Genomic DNA, 23,600 nt, shown 5'->3' with positions numbered 1-23,600 from the left:
GGAGTTCCACAGAGTTTCAACCTTCTGACATTTAATCATGCAATTAGGGCTGGACATCAACATTAAAAAAAATATAGTTTTTGAGTCCTTAATTGCTATAGAGTTGAATGTGTGGTTCTTTTGTTCATGCTGGCTACTGCCAAAATCTATTTAAAAGCTTGTTCGTCAGAGAAAAGAACTTGGTGCAACGAGGTCTGATAATCAAATTAGATCAGTGAAACTGATCAGCTGCAATCCTTCATCAGTTGCCACCTTGAAAAAGCTGCACTGCAATAAACCAGCTCTTAAAAATACAAGTTCATAAGTTTGCAACTGAGATAGAGACGTGCATTGCTTAGACCAGTGATTCTCAAACTTTTTAGCACTGGAACCCACTCTTTAGAATGGCAATCCGTCAGGACGTACCAAAAGTGATGCCATTAACCTGGAAGTAATTGAGTAATTTAAAATTTTAAACATTTATTTGAAACAAAGAACCTTCCTAACCCTCCCAAGCAGTTACAGATCTGTTTAAAAAAAATTTCCCAAACATCCCAAAGGCTGCAATCCTATCCACACTTACCCAGGATTAAGCCCCATTGACTATTTTAACAATTATATGCTTGTAGCCTGTTAAAAGTACAGATCTGTAACATTTCCCCAATTGCAGTCACATACCACAGTAGCATCAAGTCTAATATATTTAAAAATGCACACCGAAGTGAATGGGAACCTACCTGAAATGGGCTTGTGACTTACCTAATGGATCCCTATCCACAGTTTGAGAAACACTGGTTTAGACAAAAATTTAAGAAACCTCCTTTTAATGAGTCAGACCACTGTCTAGCTCTCTTCTTTGACTGGCAGTGAAGCATCATTGTTTCAGGCAGGGGTGTATTTTTCTGGCTACCTGAGATTCTTTTTAAGTGGGAGATGCCCAACATTGAATCTGTTACTTTGTGCATGCAAAAGTGTGTGTTCTGCCTCTGAGCTCTGGTCCTCCCCAGGTTCTGTGTTTCTGTCACTCTTTCCAAGTATAGAAAGAGAAACTCAGTTTTAAAAGGGTTAGCCTTAACAATATATGCCAATACTGTCCATTGCGATCTAAAGGCACAAGTTTTACTTTACTGGAAATCCATTCCTGGCCCACCCAAAAAGAAAATGTATTTAGAACAAACAAAATGCCTTGTTCTGATTGGGTAATGGTTCTTGGCACATTTCACATCCTGGCAGTTTGTGATAGCATCCTTCTCCCACCCATGTACGCTTTAAATTTTTACTGATGCTGCAGGTTTATGATAGATGCAATTAGCTTGCAGCTGTGCTTTGCCCCAAAAGCTTGCAAAATCATTTGGCTTTGCTGCTATCTTCCAGTTGAATTCCTGCAGAGTCTCAGGGCCCAATCCTATCCAGTTTTCCGGTGCTGGTGCAGTTGTACCAGTGGGGTATGAGCTGCCTCCTGTGGTGGAGGGGCAGTCATTGGGGCCTTCTCAAGGTATGGGAACATATATTCCCATGGGGCTGCTTTGTGGCTACACTGGAGCTGGAAACGCTCCGGTAAAGCAGCTACCGATGGAAACGCATTTTACCGATGGAAACGCAGTTTACCAATGGAAACGCATCGGTAAAGCAGCTACCAAGTTTTCCAGACTCACAAAGAGAGTCTGGTCCAACAAGAAGCTGACGGAACATACCAAGATCCAGGCCTACAGAGCTTGCGTCCTGAGTACACTTCTGTACTGCAGCGAGTCATGGACTCTTCGCTCACAACAGGAGAAGAAACTGAACGCTTTCCACATGCGCTGCCTCCGACGCATCCTCGGCATCACCTGGCAGGACAAAGTTCCAAACAACACAGTCCTGGAACAAGCTGGCATCCCTAGCATGTATGCACTGCTGAAACAGAGATGCCTGCGTTGGCTCGGTCATGTTGTGAGAATGGATGATGGCCGGACCCCAAAGGATCTCCTCTATAGAGAACTCGTGCAAGGAAAGCGCCCTACAGGTAGACCACAGCTGCGATACAAGGACATCTGCAAGAGGGATCTGAAGGCCTTAGGAGTGGACCTCAACAGGTGGGAAACCCTAGCCTCTGAGCGGCCCGCTTGGAGGCAGGCTGTGCAGCACGGCCTTTCCCAGTTTGAAGAGACACTTGGCCAACAGTATGAGGCAAAGAGGCAAAAAAGGAAGGCCCATAGCCAGGGAGACAGACCAGGGACAGACTGCACTTGCTCCCGGTGTGGAAGGGATTGTCACTCCCGAATCGGCCTTTTCAGCCACACTAGACGCTGTTCCAGAACCACCTTTCAGAGCGCGATACCATAGTCTTTCGAGACTGAAGGTTGCCAACAATGAATGGAGCTGGAAAGTTGGATAGGATTGGGCCCTCAAAGCATTAAAGAATTTCAGAAAGGATTGGGCTCTTAATTCTGCCGTGGCACTATTGCCCAAGGGAAATACAGTGAGTCTGCTGTATCTGTGAATTTGGGACCCGCAAATTTCACTGTCCACGCTTCCTGAATTCATGAGTTTGGCCCCACATGGACCTTCCAGAGGCAACCAGATCTAAACTTCGGTTGCCTCTGGAGGGTGTTCTGGGCCTTCAGGAGCCCTTAGAAGATCACTTCTGGTTTTTGGGAAAACCGGAAGTGATATTTACAGACCTTAAAAGGAAGGAACTCCCTGGCCCGCCAAAAACCTTTTAAGGCACTTCTCCCAAAAACTGAAAATGAGAGTGTTCTTAGAAAGCTGCACCCTGGCCCACAGATCATCCTCCAGACGTGACGGAAGCATAGCTCCCTTTACCTCTGGAGGATTAGAGGGCCCCAAGACCTATAGTTTTCCATCGTTCATGGATTTTGGTATCTGCGGGGATTCGTGGAATGGAACCACCACAGAAAACACTGGTCCACCTATATTTTCATGCTAGTAAACCCCTATGTGGATCTGTTTTGAAGGTCTGACATATATTGGTGGCAAGACTGACTGCATATTTTTGTTGGCCCTAGCCAAGAGATTTGCTTCCTTATGTGACTTTTTTTTCTCTCATACATGTACTGTAGTGGATTTTGTGCTTGTCTCTACTTTCCTTCATGCTTTGTCTGTAGCGAAGAAGAAGTGTGTGCTTGTTCAGGTGTTCTGGCACTGTATGACGAACTGTGCTGGGCCTGAAAAGTAGCTCTTCGGCTATGACAGAGTAAATTCAGTGTGACTGTTGGGAAGAAATGTTTCTGCTCAGAGAATCACTGGGCAATGTTTCTGCCTTTTTTCTGACACTTCTCAGTAGTGATGGAGCATTGTGGCTAAGACGCTGACAGTGCAATACCATCTGTGTGCTTGGCTGGTGGAAGGTGTTGCAAACGTGCCATAAGGCACATTGCAACACCCAGTGAGTAAGTAGCTCTGGCAAAGCAGCCTGCACCACCCTCGCTAGTGCTGCAATTGGAGTCCCAGCTGCCAGTGCAGGAAGGTAAGGTGCCAAGTGGCACAGGGGTGTGGGGACAGTAGCAGGGAGGTGGGGAGCGTTTCTGGGTGGGGGAGGGCAAGAAGGGGTGGATTGGGCCCAGGAAGGGGCGGGATCAGCAGAAGCCTGCTCTGCTGTATTCTAACCATCTTCGCTCACCAGCCAGCATTACGCCAGCTATATAGCTGTTGGAGATCTGAATAACTCCATAGGGCAGTCTGGGGATTACTCGGGTAAGGAGAAAATTTTCCCTTACCCTAAGGATTCCTCCAGCCACTTCCTAACCTGCGCTGGAGGCAGCGAGGGTCATGTGGCCTGGTTGTGCCAGTGCTTGTTAAGATTGGGCTGTGAGCTATGAATTGGGAGGTCTCCTCTTGAAATTTTACTTCTGCCATGAATACACTGGATGGCCTTAGTTAAGCCTCTCAGGGCACAATCCTAACCCCTTCCAGCACTGACATAAGGGCAGTGCAGCTCTAAAGTAAGGGAAAAAACTTTCACTTACTTTGAGGAAGCTTCCATGAGTGCCACCCAACTGCAGGATGCAGCACATGTCCCATTGGCACTGCTATGCCAGTGCTGGAAAGCACTGACATAAGGGCTTAGGATTGCGCCCTCAGTCTCATACCCACCCGTGCCCCCAGTCTGCAATATGGAGGTGACAGCACTCATTTAACTTGCAAGATGTTAGAGCAGCCATTTTCAACCACTGTGCCGTGGCACACTAGGTTTACTTCTTAGTTCAAGAGCCCGTTGCTACTGGCTCAGAGTCGGTTTGGCTGGACATGTTCCAGCTGCTGTTTGTACTTGTGTGGGAACTGTTCCTCCTTGCATGGGCTCTCCAAGGAACATTTTTGATTGACAGAAAATATAATAGATCTGAAACAAAGAGGACAAAAGAAATCTTATTTAGACTGCAGAAATGAGCAGTCTTCCATTAAATATTGATCAGCCAAGCATTCCAAAGGCTGCCATGTCGCTGCTGTATTTAAAAAAAACAAAAACAAGCACCACAAGATGGTATTTCAATTTTTTTTAATGGTACCCAGTTTGTTTCAAACAACAGCAGACCTGTTGGGCAACTACTTAGAGATGCTGTTGAAAATGGTTGCAAGTGTGTGTTCTTCCATGGTTTGGTGAGCACGCCTCGGTGTTGCTCCCTTAGATGTAATTATTAATTAATGGTCTCAAGAGGTCGCGGTTGCAGGTGTTGAGAGGGTTTTTTTCCCAGACAGATTGGCTGAACATAGAGTCAGAAAGAATAAACTGCATCTCTTGATGGCTGCACTCTATGCTAATGGAAACCCGCTGTGAAAAAGACCAAAGTCTGTCAACGAAATACAATTCTCCAAACACTGAAGAGTTTCAGTGTTTACTCTTTTAATCATCAGCAATGTCTGTCTATAACTTTGCTAGTAAATATTCTTAATGATTTGGTATAAAAACAAGGAACCAATTAAAATGGCAGATACCTGTAATGGAACATTGGCAGCAGTTCTTAGTAACCTCAAAATTTCATTTTAGTGAGTTAGTGTACTGCTCTGTGAATGCATCTCCTTACCCACTTTGTGTATTGTGCATGGCTGGAAGGTAGATAAATGGCCAAAATATCTATGGGCTATTAATATCCTATTCAAAAGACAATGCTTGATTAGTTGCAGATGAATGACTATGTCGTTGTTTCCTTCTCCCTTGGGAGGATATTCTAAAGCCAACTGTTTTGTTGATAGTAGCAGAATTACACATCCTATATTTTTGCCAGGCTTTTGTTGGAAATTCTTTTTTCTCTTTGCGTTGCTGGTTGCCATTTATGGTTGCTATTGTTACTTGATGTTGGGCACCTTTCCTCTTAGTGAAAAAATCCACATGTTGAAAATTACAATACACATACAGTTTACTTCTAGGCACAGTTCAAGTGGGTAATGTTTATCTCTAGAGCTCTAACCATCATGGGTTCTGCATACACTTGGGCTGCGGTTTTCAAAGTCTCCCAGAGTTTGAAACCCACAGTAAGTTCTTGCAAGGGAGGGGAGGGAGGCAGCGGGGCAGGGGGAAAGCAGCAACGCGATCCCCAGGATTGCGCCGCTCAGGGGAACTGTAGGGACTGGGGTGCACCCACCAGTCCCCGCAGCAGCCTTCCCGGGGTGTGGGGAGCCCTGCGCGAGCACCTGCAGGGCTCCCCAGGTCAGGGAAAGTGAAAGTGGAGCGATCGCACTCTGCCTCCGCAAAATCGGAAGTGGAGCGTGATCGCTCACTTTCACTGTTGCTGACCTGGGAAGGCCTGCAGAGGCTCACGCAGGGCTCCCCGCACCCAGGAAAGCTGCCGCATGGTCCAGTGAGTGCATCGCAGTCCCTGCAGCCCCGTCAGAAAGTGGAGTGATCACGCTCAGCTTCCGATTTAGTGGAGGCAGGGCGTGATCACCCCACTTTCACTTTGGAAGCATTGGAGAACCCTGTGGACAGTTGCGCAGGGCTCTCCGCACCCCGGGGAGGCTGCAGGAGTCTTTGGTAAGTGCGCCCTAAAATCTGTGTGTCAAGTAAGATCAGGTCATGCTGGGCCCACAACCCTCTCTGTGGCCTCCATGGTCCTCAAAATGGTCCACAGAGGTGACTTCCAGTTTGCGAATGTACCTTCTGGTTTGACCACAAGTTGCTTCTGAGTCCATTCTGAGTCCTGCAGTGGCTAGTAGAGTGGGTTGTGGCCCTGTTGTGATCGGAAGAGGCCCCAAATAAGCTTTCCAGCACTATCAGGGGCATTGTGTCAGGCCAACCACACATGGCCAACCACACATGGACTCGCAACCCATAGTTTGGGAAACTGGTCCAGCATTTTCAACAGACTACTACAAAAGACTACTTCCTTTCTTATGCTTGCAACATCTATTATCCTATTCTGTATTGACTTTATGCACTCATCTGCTGATATGCCATCTGGTCAACATCTTAGAACATTTTTTTCTGTATAATCAAGCATAAATAAAATCTCTGATTTTTGTCGTATTCCCATTTATCAATACTTACTAGATAACCCAGATCTTGTCCCCATTTCTTACATTGTCCAGAATTGATTCATCTCAAAAAGATCTTTGCACCCATTCTTTTCTTTCCGTATGTCAGAAGATCCTAATGTTTCTTCTTTATTAAAGTATAAAGATGCTGCTAGTCTTGTCCCAAGCAAGCCATGCTGCTAAGCCAGCACATTGTAACAGACCAAGGGGAACAAGGTGTCCCCTTGTACTAGCATGCTTTGCTCTGATTGTGTAGCAGAATATAGGTAGCAGTGGACTGGAAGAATCCTCAATAATTTATCTGTACATACCTAAAGGAGGCAATCTGTTCATTTTTTATATATTGTCATGCCTTTTCTGCTGGTTTCCGGATAATGTTTGTTCACTTGAACCTTAATTAATGCCAGCATAAAAAAATTAAATCTGACTTTATATTGTTCACAAAACCTTTGGGAAAGAAACTTAAGTTCCATCGTACTATTTGGTAGTATTTATCAATGCCCAGTAACAAGCAGATTTTCACATGATTTTAATGGAGTGTGATTGGTTCATGGATTATTAAAAAACAAAAAACCCGTAAAGGCAAATTGACTGTTCGTTGCCTTTTAAGAAGCATTTCTGACAAAAATAACAAATAAGGGTACTTTGCAAATTCATGAGCTTGGTGGATGAAGTATTTTTATCTACAGAAGGGAACACTTATGTGATTTTTGACCTTGTGACAATTGAACTGAAAATATTGGATGGAGACATAGATAAAAGAGCATATGCCCTGTTTGATCATTCTTGATCATTGCTTCAGTTAACTGCTTGGCCTTTATGTTGTACAAGGCTTTTACCAGAATACACTGGATTTTAAAAAGAACGTAATACTGTTTGCTATAAATAGAGCTATTAAGTGCCTTCCTTAACTTCAATCTGCATGCAGGCTAAAACTTTTTGGGGAAAAAAGTCTCTTCTTTCCATCTTAGATTAATTAGGAAAGGATGTTTGTGACAACTTTTGTTTTGTTTTCTTTTCTTCAGTTAATCTTTTGTTGACTTCTGCAGTATACATTGAAGGAGATACCAGTAGAGATACCATTTTTCTTTCCATAGTTTATTACAGGTCAGCTTGCAGTCCTAAGGGCCAAAATCCTAAACTCCAATAGCGCTGACTCTGAATGTTGCAAACATGCCATAAGGCATGTCTGTGGCACCTGGAGAGGAGGGGCCGCCGGCACTGGGCCAGCGCCAGTCAGCACTGAGATTCATCACCTTGTGGAGGGCCAGCCAGTACTCCTGCAGCGATGGCCGGTAGTATTTTCAGGGCGGGGGAGGTGGGGAGAGGGTGGAACACAGCAGGGTGGAATTGGGGGGGAACCAGACTTGGATGGGGGTGGAACTGGTGGAACTCCGCTGTGCTGTATCCTATCTTCTGTGTCAGGCTGAAAAACCTGACAAGGAGGCTCTCAAGTCTGCACTGGCAAAATAGCTGGTGCAGACTTGAAAAACCCCATTGTAGGGCCTGGGTCTTTCCCTGGTAGAAATGAATGAAAGTCCCTTTCCCCTGGAGAGACTTTTGGGAGTTTTGGTAGTGCCACTGGATGCAGTGGTAGCAATTTTGGTGCCCCTGCACCTGGCGCAGCCACCAGGGATGGGACTGGGCTGTAAATGCCCTGCTGATGTCGCTGAATCACCAGAGTGCATGCTGCATCCGGAGCGGGGGGCAGTCCTAGAGGTCTCTTTCAGGTAAGGGAATATTTGTTCCCTTGCCCAGGAGTAAGCCTAAACAACTTGAATGGGCATCCTCAGACGTGTGCCAGTGATTTGGGGGAATAGGATACTGTTGCTGCCAATATCAAGGGAGGGCACCAGAAGCAAGGGAGGACACCAGAATGAGGTCTCTTGTTATCTGGTGTGCTCCCTGGGGCATTTGGTGGGCTGCTGTGAGATACAGGAAGCTGGACTAGAGGCCTATGGCCTGATCCAGTGGGGCTGTTCTTATGTTCTTAATATCACCTCGATCTGCCCATTTCCCTGTTCTTTTCTACTTTCCCCCTGCACTGACCTGCCAGCAGTGGGACTCCTTGGCAGGCTTGCCGGCATGAGGCAGTGGCACTTGAAGCACTGGCCTGGCTGCACTCTATGGTGGTCACCTTTTGCGACAGCCATAAAACAGGCTGTGCTGCCAGAATATGCAATGGCCCGATAAGATTGGGCGCTCACTTAACTTTTCTTGAGTCAGGCTGAAACCTTGAAAACTTTCCCCTTTGCAAGAAGATTAAAAATAAGCGCATGTTAACAGAACAACTTTTCCCTCAATATTGTTTTTTGAATGCATACCTTACTATTTGCGAAGATTGTCCATGTCTGTTTGTCTAAGACTAATAATCTTTATTTCAAGTTTTGTGTGTAAAATTCGATTAAAGTTTTTCCCAGGTTTTTGTCTGGTATCTTAAAGAGAAATTCATTTATCCTAGAAATTTAATTACTATTTTTAAGGCTGCAATCCTACCTTGGAGTAAGTTCTATTGAAAGAAATGAGACTTACTTCTGAGTGGACATATATAGGATTGTTCTGTGAGACTAGTATTACAAGATATACTATATGTGACTGTTGCAAGGCTGTATTCTTTATATAGAATATATACAAACTGTTCAATTGTCTTTTTACTTAAACATGAACTACACTTTATGTTGACCATGTGACATACAATGTGCATGGATGTGTTTTGTTTGTTTTGGTTTGTTGCCACTATGTGGGACTATGACTTGGGTCACAGCCATGTCATAAAAGTGGAATGTATTTAACCCTTTAGCATTGTTTCATTTTCCCATTGAAATCTGTGCTCCTAATGTAGCTATTTAAAGTGCCATTTGCTGCAATGGCATTTTAAGGGTTAAATGGGTGTTTCAGGTACACAACTTGTTAAATACCATCTACTTCCATGCCATGGCCCCACTCCATTCCAAATCCATGCACAGCTACTACATGAAAGTTTAAAAAGAAGTGACACAAAGTGCATGGAATGTGGTAAATGTAAGTAGTACTGGTCTTATACTTCTCATCTGTACTATTGCAGAATTCTGTGAATGTCAGTACTGTGTCATAGACACTTCTTCAATTCCTTCTTTCATGCTTCCAGGGAGATTCTACAACACTTGGAGATAAATTTGAAAAAAAAGAAATGTACCTGGGATATAGAAATAAAAGGGTGCATGAATTATGATTTTAAGATACAGTTTTGCTTGTAGGACTGTGATGTAAATGGTGGTAAAAGAAAGCAATGTGCCATGTTTGAATTAACAATTGGAATTTTTCTTTTTTAGGGGAGAGCTATGTGTGTGGTTCAATAGAGCCCTTCAAGAAGCTGGAGTATACAAAGAATGTAAATCCTAACTGGTCAGTAAATGTTAAAACCACCTCCGCTTCACGTACAGTAACCTCTCTTGCCACCGCCAAAGGAAGCCCTTCAGATACAAAGGAAAACAAGGATTTCATTAGGCCTAAACTGGTCACAATCATCAGGAGTGGGGTGAAGCCACGTAAAGCAGTTCGGATTCTGCTTAACAAGAAGACAGCGCATTCTTTTGAGCAGGTTCTCACTGATATTACTGATGCCATCAAGCTGGATTCAGGAGTAGTTAAGCGCCTGTACACATTGGATGGGAAACAGGTAAGTGAATTCCTTAAGTTCCAATATAAAGAATTATACAGCGGTCTGGATTAAATGTCTGCTTAAATGCAAGCTATAATCATCCTGACCAAATGTAATACCAATATATTATGTAGCACATTAAAATCTGGAGCCATAATGAAAAGCTAGAAGATTCTATACTTTCCTAATCATGTACATTTGTTGAACCATTTTTAATGCTTAAACAAGAAGCTATTTAAAATTATATTAAGAGTGCTATAAGACAATAAAAACTCAATCTGTATTTTAATAATTATTTAACAAGCAACCATCAAATAGTTTTTCAAATGATTTTAGGCTAATTAGAAAGCAGTAGCACATGCCAGTATGGTGAGCCAACTGAAGAATAATGGTTGGAGATTTTGAATATGGAGTAAATGTGAATATATAACAAAGTACTTACTTTTTCATCTTTACATTAGGTTTCTTTTAATTCTGGAAATGCTTGTTATCAATATTCTAATTGCGTGCCAGGGGAGTAGCAGTGGCTAACTTTTTATCTAAGGTACGTCTTCCATTATCGGCAACCTGGACAAAAATAAAAAGCAGCAAATTCTTGTATTGCAAAAAGATCCTAGGGGTAGGCTTGAATTGAGGGTAGATTCAAATGTTGTTGCATTGCAGAAAATTGTTTCCTTGTAGTTGGGGCTCCTGGCAATTTCAGTAAGGACCAAAACTGGCTTTCTACCTGGGACGAGGAAGTACTCTGTCCTGGTTGTTTTTATAGCATATAAATTCTCTTCAGTATTTTGATGCATCAAGAACTGAATAAATAACAAAATACTTGACTAATCACTTCAACCCTCTCTGATTTTTCTCTGTCCATTTTATGAAACCCATGTTGTAAAATTGACTCTAACCTCTCGGGGGTCAATCAAAGCAACTACAGTAATGGTGACCCTATAATTCTTACCTAGGGTAAGCATTGTCGTGGACAATTTTCAATGCACAATTGATATTGTCATGGACAATTATCATTGCACAGTTGATTGCTAGCATAGTACAGATTTCACAACCTTTGTTCAGTGGTTCCTCAGATTATGTCATGGCAGATACAGCTGCCTGTAATGCAACATGGAACATGATAATGAAATACGACTAAATATTCACTACTTTTTTTTCTTTTTGCTTCTCCAGTTAAGATGAATGTGTATGTTTAATACATGTAGTGACTGACTGACTTGCAAGCTTTTCTTCACGTTGAAGAGTAATGGCTTGCAGGTTGTTAAAGTTCAGTGACTGATACTGGTTGAAATTCCATATAATTCCATATAATCAAGCTGTGATGCAATTATGAGTACAGGTTGAGTCTCATGTGGGTTCCATCCCAAGCACTCACGTGGATGGCAAAAAATGCACTGTAGCAAATCAATTTAAAAAATGAAGTTTCTTTGCTCTGGTGATTTAAAAACAGCCTTGCTGACCTTTGTGATGTAAGAAAAGAGTCATTAAGAAGACAGTCCATCAATCAGTCGCTTAGAAAGGTGCTTCACTCAATCCCTCCCTTCACCAATGCAAAGTGATCACCTTTCTTTCACGTGAGGTCAGCTAGGGAGAGAAGGATTGATGGATTGTCAGCCAGCTGCCCCCCCTCTAACTAAGGAGGCTCCTGTTAAAGGACTGTTCAGTTTTTTAAACTGATTTGAAAGGGATGCATTTTTCCCCTTCTCCAGGGATCAGCACATTCCTCCTCATTTGCAGTGGCTATTCGTGTTGAGTCAAATTTGTGTATAAAACATCAATGTATAAATAGGCTGGACTTGCACCATATGTGTATTTTGTCAGGTGATTCTTCAGTTTGGTTTGTTAGATGTTACAGTGTGAAATAAATCAGGGAGAATGTTCTGCATGGCACCTCTCCAGATAGGCCAGAGTTGCCTTGTTGTGTGGAGACTCAGTCCCAGTGTGTAATGACCAATGTGTACAACCAAGGAGAAATTGGAGGACCTGCCATTGGAAGATCTGTTATTGGCTCACCTACCAACCCCAGGCAAGATAGTTTGTACTGAGTGCCTCATTGCTGAACAAAAGCCAATTCTACTGAAATATGTAAATGACAAATTACAATTGTTTAACACAATTATTTAAACCTGAACTAACTCAGCTTTTAGGTAGCCATAGCAACTGAAGAGCACTCTACTTCATCCTTTGTAAATGTCTGAAAATGAAATGGAAACACTTTCAGTTCCCACCACAAAGGGACAGAACAAAGTCCTTCAGATGATGTCTGCATGGAAGCATCTCATGCTGTTGATTAGCAGTGAGAGCCAACCCAAGTTTGCCACAGGAATGCCTTGCCAGATTTCCCCACCACTACCACCATTTGTGTTGAACTATATATGACATTCTCCATCATCCCCCCCCCCCCCCCATGCACAAAACCACCCTGTGACTGTGGCTCTAGTCACCAAATAACTGAATTGGAAGTACTCCCACTTTCACATCTCTGAGGCAGAAATAACCAGAACTTGTCTCCAGACAAGACAGCAGGCTTCAGTAATTCCACAGGGATCTTGGACGGCTTCAGATAAATGCTGAGGCCGCGGTTTAGTTTTTAAGAGCTTTGGAAACTTTTTTTATTCCTATTTAACCTGCTGAGAGACAATTCCCCTAATGCACATTTTCCACTCTTGCCTATTGTAATCTGCTGAAGTGGCAAGGGTCTTCTGCATAACCTTTGTAGGAAAGGGAGGTGGGGGTGAATTGCTCCCACTAGCCTTGAATAGAGGCTACTGTGTCTGGTGAGTAAACAAAGCTGCTTAGCAAGCAAAAACATCAAACTGTGATTTTGCACTCCGCAGGGGTAACTTGTTGGTCAGCTGTGTATCTGTAGGGGAAGTCATTGATTTCCATCTGACTTAAGCAATTGATGTTCCTTACTTTGCCAGATACTTTTTTTCTCGTGCAGCATTTGAAGTGCAAGGATAAACTTTTTTTTGTCTTAAACTCCATGCTGTGCATGATTAAAGGGAGGAAATCCATGATAAATCCAAAAGTTTGTTCTACTTGTTCATGTAGTTAAATTCCCATCTGTGGCACTTGCAGGGTATCTAGACAATGCCACAGCAGCCCTGCACTCTGTTGCTAACCTTTAATTGGAGATTTCTTAGATCTGACTTAAAACAGAAGAGTCTTAAAGCCATCTTGACGAGAAATTGTAATTTTGTTTTGTAAGGATCAGAAGATAAAGCTTTCCTAGTACAATTATTCTCATTTTAAATACAGCTTTGAGTGTAAACATTGAAAGTAAGTATCTAAAGACTATCCTTCTTCTTTGCCACAGGTCATATGAAAGTCAATGCCGATTTTATTGATCAGTTCAAATGTTCTTGGAGGGGTCCCATCTTTCCCTCTGCTGGCCATTAGAGGAGGAGGTAGCAGTACCACACAAGAAGAGGATGGAATTGGTCCAGATTTGATGGAGGCAGTTGAAAGGGGGGAGGCAACAGAAGGGCACAGGATACTCGCTACTTCCCCCAACTCATGGCCTGACATGAAGCTTACCCAGCGCTGTGTGCATTCTCTGCTAAAAATCCTGATACCATTCTTGGGGGGGTTGGGGGTTGGGCTATACTAGGTAGGGTATGAAAGGTTGTTCCCATTCTGGGCCCACCCAATTGAAATCCAACACAGTTCTTTCATTAACTTCTGAGATTTCACCATACATTGCTCTTGTATCTTCACAGTCATAAGAACTAGAAACCTGCTTGTCTGAAAGCTCATTCTGCTGGCATCTGTATCTTGTACCCAGTCTTGTTCTTATGTGTCTTACACATTGGTGTGTAGACACCAATGGGGAACATTTTGAGCACTTGGTCTAAGTCATGAATTCACTAGGGTTGCAATCCAGCATGTTTGCGCCACTGAGTGAGGAGGGAGGCCGGCCCAAGCCCCGTGGGGCTGGTGCAACAGGTAAGGTTGTGCCAGTCGAGTCAGGCCAGCGTGGAAGCTTGGGGAGGGCAGGAAGGAGGCATTCTGGGGTGGGGGAGGATAGGTGGCCACCAGGCCAGTGGGCGTGTCATGGCTGAGTGAGGATAGGGTGGGGCGGGGCCAGGATCTAGCACTTGTGCCTGATCCTAACCCCAGTTCAGGCTGCTTGGATATGTGCCATCTCTTTAGGTGGCGCAGATTCGAGCAACCCCATTGGGGCTGCTGTGGCATTACTTGGGGTAAGGGGAATGAATTCCCCTTGCCCCGGACTGAGCTGCAGGCAGCCCCAATCCCACTTTAGATATGGGACAGACCAGTCAGCCTCTCTGTTCCAGCGCAGGTTAGGATTGGGCTGCCCATCAAGTAACTGCTTCTGGGAACACTATGCATGGTAAATGTGCGAATTATGGCATAATAAATTTGACACTATGAATCATGTGTACATTTTCTTGAGACACACCCTGTATTAACCATGGTGGGGAAAAAGCAGATTTTTCCCTCTACAGATTTGAGGTATTCAGTCTCCTCTACCCCCTTCCATGGTGTCAATCCAAAGTGGAGGGGGGGGGTGTCCTGATCTCTGACTGCATGAGAAAGATGCCAGGTATGCCAGTGTCAGAACTCTCATGCCACACTTATTCTGGCACTGAGTAGCAATAGTTTTAATTCAAAGATATGGTTTTAGGTTAGTTTAGAAGCAAATGTGCGTTTTTAAGAGGTCTGTATATGCCAACACAATTGGTTCTAATAATAATATTTTGCAGATTGTACAGGTGGCTTGTTTATTCATTTTTATTTATTTTTTAATGCAAACTACACAAAGGTTCTTTGAAGGTTAGTCAATTTGTTCCAGGGATACTTTTTTCCTTGATGAAATTTTGGCTTCTGAGACCTTTAATCTGTACGTTTAATAGGAATAAGTCCTTGAAGTTGCGATATGGGGTGAAATATTCCTTGAGGACTCTGGCTTTATAGCAGGCCATCATCCTTCATGCATAGGAAAAAGGCATTAATAGAGAGTATGAAATTGGCAGAGATAGGAAAGGTTCATAACTTTGGAAAGCGTGGCAGAAGGCCATACTATTTTCCAGACTGGTGAGGGAGGATAAGATTTTGAAAGCAGAGTTCAACATAAACTCCTTAGACTGGGTTGGCTTTCCTCCCTCTTTCTAGTTCTGGAGGATTTGGTTTTTCTATTAAGTGCTGTATCTCAGAAGCTTCGACAGTTCACAATTCCTTTGAGGCTTTAAGGCTTAAAGATATAAAGATATTTACTCATCAAGCAAATGGAGAGTCAAACCTCAGTTTGAACTATTTTTAATTATCTTTTTGACTTGTGTTAAGCAATGGTTTTCTTAAAGCTGACAGACTGGAAGGACTAGGGAGCAGATAATGGCACCATAAGTCATGTCTTTGATTAAAAGAGAGGAAGGCATCATCGATCAGTTTACAAATGCATTTAACTGGATCCTCATCCTAGAAAGAGGACATTTCTCTTCTTCAGTGATTTTCATAGAATCCTCCTTCCAGGTGTATAGAATACAACATGTACGAGCATTGTAATTTTCAGGATAGGACCCCCATAATCTTATAGATCTTGTGGAGCATACTTGGTTTGGAAACATGGTCTGCTTAATTGCATGTGACCCTCCTATAATTAAATGACTTGTGCAAGTAAAGCACTTGTGTGCATCGTAAGTACGGTATTCACAAAAGCAGAAAGGCGGCAGAGCTGTAAGAATATCTTCTTCACCCGGGCCTGTTCCACCCTGCTTTCAAGTGACTCTTATAAGCAGAAATGATTCATTCATACTTCACAAATCAGTAGTTCAAAGTGTGTATATCTATTGTTGGTTCTCAGGTTCTCTTTCAAGTAAATGAGTGCACACAACTGAATTCATAAGGAATTTCAAGTTCTTAGCTTTATCATCTCTTCAGCCGATAGTCCTGTCTCAGTTTCCCTTAGTTTAACTATTTCACTAGGGCAGTGGTTCTCGAACTTTTCCAGCCCGTGTTTGTTAGCAGCACACCTGGAGGGTTTGGGAAAGGGAGGGGGGAAGTGATGAATTTGCTGGGGAAGACTTTGTTTTGTGTGCATCTGCTAATTGCAAACTGAGAACCAGACCTACCTAGGATTGTGCCTTTTGTCTTACAATGGCAGCCAACAACAGTTAACCCCTGCTAACTGGTAAGAGGCACTTTTTCAAGTGGGTGCTCCTCTTTTATTTAGCAGGGGGAGAGTAACTGGCCCACCTCCCCCCAGCAGTGCCTTTTCTAGGGGCTGTCTGCTGGTGTTGCATCTTTTTAGATTGTGAGCCATTAGTTATTCGATTTCTCTGTAAACCGCTTTGTGAACTTTTGTTGAAAAGTGGTATATAAATACTGTTAATAATAATAACATGGGAAGTACCCCGCCCCCGGAGGCAGGAGGAAAAAGGGGGATGGCTGAAAAGGAATGGGTATTTTTATTTTTTAATCAATTTATGGAGACAAAGCCATCAGGAGTGGCTTTTTTTTCTCTTTTTTGAAGAGGGAGAAAAAACAAGAAAGGTGAGGGTCCTTGGTTAAGTTGACACAGGCCCCAAGCCTATGTAGGTCTACTCAGAAGTAAGTACCATTTGAGTCAATGGGGCTTACTCCCAGGAAAGTGTGGAAAGGATTGCAGCCACACAGAGCAAGATTACAACTCACCTCCAAGGCAGATGGTGGCTGCTCACACACATACACCCCAACATGCAGATGCCACCCCTGTTCCCCCCCCAGGCAAGATGGAAGAATGCAGGCTGGGGCATATGGACACCCGGTCCCCAAGAGTAGGCTGGGCTCCCTCCTTCCCAAGCGGAGGAAAGCACTTTGCTGCTCTCTCTAGGTCAGGCTTCCCTCCCAGTTTGAAGCCTGCCAGGAGCACGCCCTGTGCTGATGAGATGCAGCACCTCCACCACTGCCCAGCCAGCCTTCTCTCCCACCTCCCCCCACCATGTTTCACATGCCCTCCCCACCTCACACTGCCCCACCCACCTCATTCTCTGTCGAGGAAAAGCAACAAGTCAGGAGGCAGCACGTGCAGCAGAGCAGCTATGGCCACCTCTCTTCCCAGATGCCTCCCCCCACCATGTTTCATACTGCCCCACCCACCTTGTTCACAGCAGAAGAAAAGCAGCAAGTAGGGAGGTGGCAGGTGCAGCTGAGCAGAGCAGCGAAGCTACTCTACTCGGTCCTGCAGCTACGGCCACCTCTCTCCTGGAGATGCCTCATGAGGACCCTGGCAACTAGCCACACCTCCTCCGGGAGCTGGGATGCACAGATTGAATACCTCAGCACTAGGGCCATCTTGGGAGTGTTCCACCTGCAGTGTTTTTCCTATGCAAAAATAACTTCCATGTGTGGAATGGAGGGTAAAGGTTAATAACTAGAAAATACATTTTCATGCTTGTGTTTGTATGGATTCTTGTGAATGAAAGTGAACCACCACCTCCCTCTCCCCAAAGCAATCACATAGGTGTTTTACAAGAAATAGCTTGCCTTAAAATCAATAAAACATGCACAAGCCAAATTGTGTGTGGGATAGCAGTCTTGGTGTGCCATATGTGGTGTCTTTAAAGATGTTAACTTCTTGGCATCATCTGTAATGTTTCAGATGAAAAGCAGTATGGTATTCAAAATGTGAAACCAGATCAAGCCTGTTCCCTTAGTAACGAGCTAGTTGAAAATGTGTTTTTGTGTTCTTTTTAAATCAGTTCTTCTGTTACTTTTCCTTCTCTTGGATGCAGTTGATCCATCCAAATCTCTTGCAATATACCGTATTTTTCGCTCTATAAGACGCACCTGACCATAAGACGCACCTAGTTTTTAGAGGAGGAAAACAGGAAAAAAAATATTCTGAACCAAACAGTGTAATAAAATATGTCTCTCCACTGCTCTGTTTCCATGCTCCTTAGCATATTTTACTACCTCTAGTTTAAAAGGAATTTTATATGCTAACCTTTTCTGCTTTATTATCCTTGCACTGGTAGAATGAGGTACTGTAGTATTTTTCTGCAAGTGCATTGTCACTAAGCACTGAACATTTGCATTACCATTGAGCGCCGGCATTTGCATTACAATTTGCATTTGCATTACCATTGCATTTGCATTAGCATTACCATTGAGCGCAGGCAGGACCCTGGTCAGGGGCAGAAGCACGTGCCAAGGAGGCTCTGCTGCCCTGAGAACGCCTGCAGCTTTGTGGTATTCGCTCCATAAGACGCACACACTTCCCCCCCCCCACTTTTTGGGGGGGAAAAAGTGCGTCTTATGGAGCGAAAAATACGGTACTCGGCCCCACCAATGGAAACCACTCAGCCCCACTCCGCCGATGGAAACCCTACCTATCAGCGATGAAAGTTAAATGGAATCTCTGTTTGAGGCAGTATAGCTCTGTATATTGGTTGCTGGAGACCAATGGTAGGAATGTTGTTGATCATTCTTAAACTTGTAAGTTTCCTGAAGTTATTTGGCTAAATGCTGTTGGAACTGGAATGCTAGACCAGATGAAGTGAGGCCTGAGCCAAAACAGTACATACTCCACTAATTTCCACTTCATTTAATTTACCATCCCAAATTTAAATCTCACAGATCTGGTGCAAATCAGTTCCCCTTTAATGAAATTTGTCCCTGAAATACAGGCATCCTGTCAAACTGAAATATAAATTCCCATTTTTGTCTTGCCTCCTTCCCATTTCTCTTTTTATGCAGTCTGATCCAACTTTAAAAGGTGGGACTCCTATAAAGCCAGGAACTGGCCAGACGGAAATTTCCTGCCAGCACTGCCCTGAATGCAAATACAGCTGTGATCCCAGATAAGCGATTGCGAACCACTTCCAGTTTGCTGGAAATCACGAAATTGGAAGTGGTTTGTGATAGAATACTGAAAACAAGCTAAGACATGGGGAGCCCAGCAGAGGGCTGCACGGGCACCGTGCAACTCCTGGACCTTGCAGCGGCCCCCTGTAAGTAAAAGAGAGCCCCTTCACCCCCATTAGTGACATGATCCTGGGGGTCACCGTCTTCCCCCGAAACCTTAAGGGGCCAATGGTTGAGGCTGTCAGGCAGGGGCGTTGCAACACCCCAATTTGAGAACTTCAGGTATAGGTAATTAACTTATCAGTCAAAAGGAATTCTGTAAAGGAACAGAGGAGCTATAGGTGATCTCTTACAATTAATATGATGGGAAAATGCATATTAAAACTGCCTCCTTGCTTCCCTGACACAGGAGTTGAAATATGAATGCATAGTTTAACCAAGAAGCATTATTGCAGTGTTTCAAGCAGATGCTATACTGTTCTAGTGATGCTTCAGGATTTTAAAAGAAATTGTTGTCACAACAATCTTGTGAACATGCTTGTTGAAAAGCAGTCTAGAAACTCACACTTAAAGGATTCCTGAAACATACTGTGTTCCTGGTGATTAAAAGTCGTCCTCGTCTGCAGTGTAATGTAACCTTGCCTATACACCCCAGGTCAGGGATATTAATTTCCCTAACATGCAAATTAGGCATACTAAATTATATTCAATTTGCATCATTGCTGCTTGGTGCCAAGAATCAAGGGCGGAAAGGGGAGTAGCAAATGGAAAGCTCCTTGCTTGCGTCCTTTCTGTTTATGCCAGCATTGCTACTAGTCAGATCTCCAAATGTTTGCTGGGAATGGCACTAGAACTGCGTGCTTCTCTGTTCAACTTAGTAATTGGGAAATAAACTTGCCAGGATGAGATGGCAGAAGCACCTCTTTCTATTCCTACCTCTGCATCACAGCTGGTCTACATATTTGTATCATATCACTGTTTTGTGGTTACTGTTAGCCTAACTGGCTGCACTTTGAGGTTGTTCACTGAATTCTCCTTTCAGTGATTCCCAAACAACCATGGGCTGGGCAAACCTAGGCCCAAGAGACAGACAGACAGACACACTCTTGCTCTTTCTCTGTGTGTGTGAGTGAGTGAGAAAGCCTTAGTGCAATGTTGGCAGTAGCAGATGAGGCAAAGATATGTTTGACCTGCCTTCACTGGGTATACCTGATTTGTGCTTGGATGGATTATTGTGCTTGCAGGGGATACCCAAGACCTCCTTTCTCTGGTTCTGAATGGGAAGGTTGCCCTGGGAAAGCTCTTAATCAATTCCCCCAAAATGAACTTCTTTTGATTCTGGGGAAATTTTCCTGCTTGGAAGAAGGCAAGGGGGCCCATTTTTTTTTTTTCTCAGAAGGGGTTTCATAAGCAGTCTGGTATCTTCATAGGGGGGGTATGAGGGTAAAAAGAATGTCAGATGTAGGGGGGTGGCAGTGAGATGCAAATGTCTTGTGTGCTCCCTGTGGCATCTGGTGGGCTGCTGTGAGATACATCTGAACTTGATGGGCCTTTGGCCTGATCCAGCAGGGCCCTTCTTATGTTATAAGAAAGGGAAACTCCAGCCCTTTTTTTTTCTGACGGGCAAGTGCAGTGGAGATTTATACAGACCCAGGAAGTGTACCAGGAGATGATTACCAGCATGGGAGGGGGTGTGTATGTGTGACTTTTGCCCTGAAGAAAGCCCTGGATTTTGGTGAATGTGCGTTCACAAATCCCATGTGAGTAGAAATATATGGATGTATTTTCCCATGGACTAAGTATGCATGTTGTTTGGGCCCAAGTGGTATTTCTGCTCCTTTTCTTTTGCAAAGCTCTTTGACAGCAATGCTTAGTGATCAGCTCTGTTTTGTCATCTGCTGAAATTGGATAAAGGGTTGAACTTTGCATAATGTTCTTATTTGTTTAGAAGATTCATTTTGGCATATTTTGTTTAAATTTTTTTGTGTCCCTATAAGTAGTAGGTCTTATCCAAATATGCAAAACGTTGGTTAAAATTATAATGCTGTTTAAAGTTGGCTAAAGTCAGGGTGCTCTGGAGATTGCAGTTCAAGCACATTTGAACTTGATAAATTGAATTCTGCACAGAAATCAGTATGAAGTCCCTGATCGCAAACATGAATAGTTAAGAGCAAGAAATGAAACAAAGGTGTATTGTGTGTTAAATTTACCTATTTATTCATAATACTGTTAATCATATATAAGTTGAAAATATGGTTGCTTTCCACGGGTAAGTACAAATCTAATAAACGTTGCCTATTCTTTGTTCATATATTATATAGTGTGTGTCTGTTTGGCAAGAAGCATGTGTTCATGAACATTATGTATTCATTCATAGATATTATGAACTGTTTCTCACTGTCAGTATTTAGCAGGTAAAATCCTGGCTATGCAAAAGTATGGCTTGTATATCTCTGTGATTTTTATATAATTTGTGGCCCAATCCTATCATGGATTGGGCTGGCTTGTGGAGGCTTTACAACAGCAGAACACAATTCTGGTGTTGTAAAATGACCTCCTGCAGTGGCCATTTTAGGTGCACAGCTGTACCGGGCGGCAGCATTGGAGGGCCACCGCTGGCTCTACAAAGCTGGGAGTTACTGGACATTGGGGAGGAGAAAGGAGGACAGTGTGCCTGGAGCACTCCCTTCTCCAACAGCCTGTAGAGGTGGTTTCCACTGGCCTTAAAGGACTCCTGGGAGAACCTCATTGGCTACTGCAGAACTTTCATCAGTCTAACAAGTGGAACTTCTTGCCGCAGGATGTGGTGATGGCATCTGGCCTGGATGCTTTTAAAAGGGGATTGGACAAGTTTCTGGAGGAAAAATCCATTATGGGTTACAAGCCATGATGTGTATGTGCAACCTCCTGATTTTAGAAATGGGCTATGTCAGAATGCCAATGCAAGGGAGGGCACCAGGATGCAGGTCTCTTGTTATCTGGTGTGCTCCCTGGGGCATTTGGTGGGCCGCTGTGAGATACAGGAAGCTGGACTAGATGGGCCTATGGCCTGATCCAGTGGGGCTGTTCTTATGTTCTTAAGTCCTTTTTTTTCAATTGAGAGTTGTGTGGTGACGTTAGATGTTTAAAATTGACTTTTAGGTTGCTATCCACCAGCAACCACAGAGTGGATCAGTGGGACCCTGCCACTTATCTATTTCTGGTTACTGTGGAACCATGGTCATCACTGGAGCTCTGCTTTTGACTGTCCTCCTTAGCCCCAGCTTCTTGTTACTCTTTCCAAAGGCAGGAAGGGTAAAAAGGAGGTAGGAAATGGGGGACAAGAGTGGAGACTTGCTGCCTGTAGCAGCACTTCTCCAATTCCTTATTCAATCCTTCCTGCCTTTTAAAAGCTGTGGACAAGAGAATGGCTAATAACAGACTCCAATGGCAACCCATGGTTCCACTGAGTCCCATTATGGGATTGACCCTGGTGTTTGGTAGCATATTGTTTCAAGAACCGCAGATACACTGACATTTTGAAGGAGGGCCGTAGGGTTGAGTAGTGGTATAGGAATGAAATGTGGGATGTTTGAGCGTATTTAATAAGTGTCTGGACCTGTGAGGCTAGAACTGGGATTTATTCAGAAAAGCTGCTGCTGGGGGTGAACCATCAGAACTACTGGCTGAAGGATTTTGCTAGGCAGTAATGGGTTCTTGGGTGATGGGGTGACTACCCATTAACTCTGATTTGCTCTTCTCACTAGTAGGTTTATAAAACCTTCTTTCTGGACCTTTGTTGCCTAGGCAACCATAGCCTTTTGAGTTCTGACTCCTGGCTGCTTGGGATGTGATTCATCTTTGATAGTGTAGTGTTCTATGGACAGGAATTCTTGAATGTTTGTCCCCGTTCCTTGAAGCACAGGGTGCAGGAACCTCCTCACTTTTTCTGTCTATCACTGAAGTAGTATTATATCAACATTCTTCTCTTTGGGCAGTGCATTGAGAGTTCACTGCAGTGGTCTTACCTGAAAGTCACCAAAGTATTGGTGACAGTGGGTAGGCTTGTTATCTACCAGTATCGAAGATGTTCAGCGAATCAGCTGAAGCTAATAAAAAGCAATACTGGTTACAGTTGCCACCTGGATATCCAGAAGCAATTATTAGGTCCAAAAAAAGGACCACCAAACTGTACACCTTATTTTGGGAGGAGTGTGAAGTTCTGGCTGCAGCAATCAGGCCCTACAGTTTTCAAGTCTGTCTTATAAGAATCTTGATCAAGTATTGGAAAAAAGTCTTTGACTTTTAAAAAACTTCTGTGCTGTTCTTTTTGCATTTTAAGGTTTCAGCTTCAGGGTTGGTCCTGGAAGGACTTGTGACAAGTATCTCCGGACATTCCCTTAGGAGGAAATACATTTCTCAATATTGCATGAAACTTTTAGCTGTGAGCCATGAACACTTAAATGTATGTGATTTGTGTGTCCCTTGGAGGTTTGTTTCCAGAGTCAGCAGGAGTTTATGGCTCAGACATGCTTGGTGAAAGCAATCTGACTCTGTAATTGCAAAGAAATGGAGGTCAATTAAAAGGCAATTTTACTTTGTCAGCTTGATATTGCTGCTTTTACCAATTTGCTTGGAAAGTCTGGACTTCAGAGTACTGTAGGAATACCTTTATGTATATTTTTGTCTGTTTGATTGTGGGCAACGTTTTTCCCATGGA

At 43.6% G+C, this 23,600-nt stretch overlaps 1 protein-coding gene across 9 annotated transcripts in view; it reads left to right on the top strand.

Moving 5' to 3' along the window:
- DCLK1 (doublecortin like kinase 1) overlaps window positions 1-23,600 on the top strand; it is a 283,656-nt gene that overhangs the window by 5,586 nt on the left and 254,470 nt on the right. For all 9 annotated transcript variants that reach the window (XM_066620144.1, XM_066620145.1, XM_066620147.1 and 6 more), the window contains exon 2: window positions 9,762-10,108. In XM_066620144.1, the coding sequence (XP_066476241.1) occupies window positions 9,762-10,108 (347 nt within the window). The remainder of the gene's footprint in view (window positions 1-9,761; window positions 10,109-23,600) is intronic.

This window comes from Tiliqua scincoides, chromosome 3, assembly GCF_035046505.1.
Source record: "Tiliqua scincoides isolate rTilSci1 chromosome 3, rTilSci1.hap2, whole genome shotgun sequence".
Taxonomy (NCBI): Eukaryota; Metazoa; Chordata; class Lepidosauria; order Squamata; family Scincidae; genus Tiliqua; species Tiliqua scincoides.
Note: the sequence above shows the minus strand (reverse complement) of the source record. Positions and strands in the feature narration are given on the sequence as shown.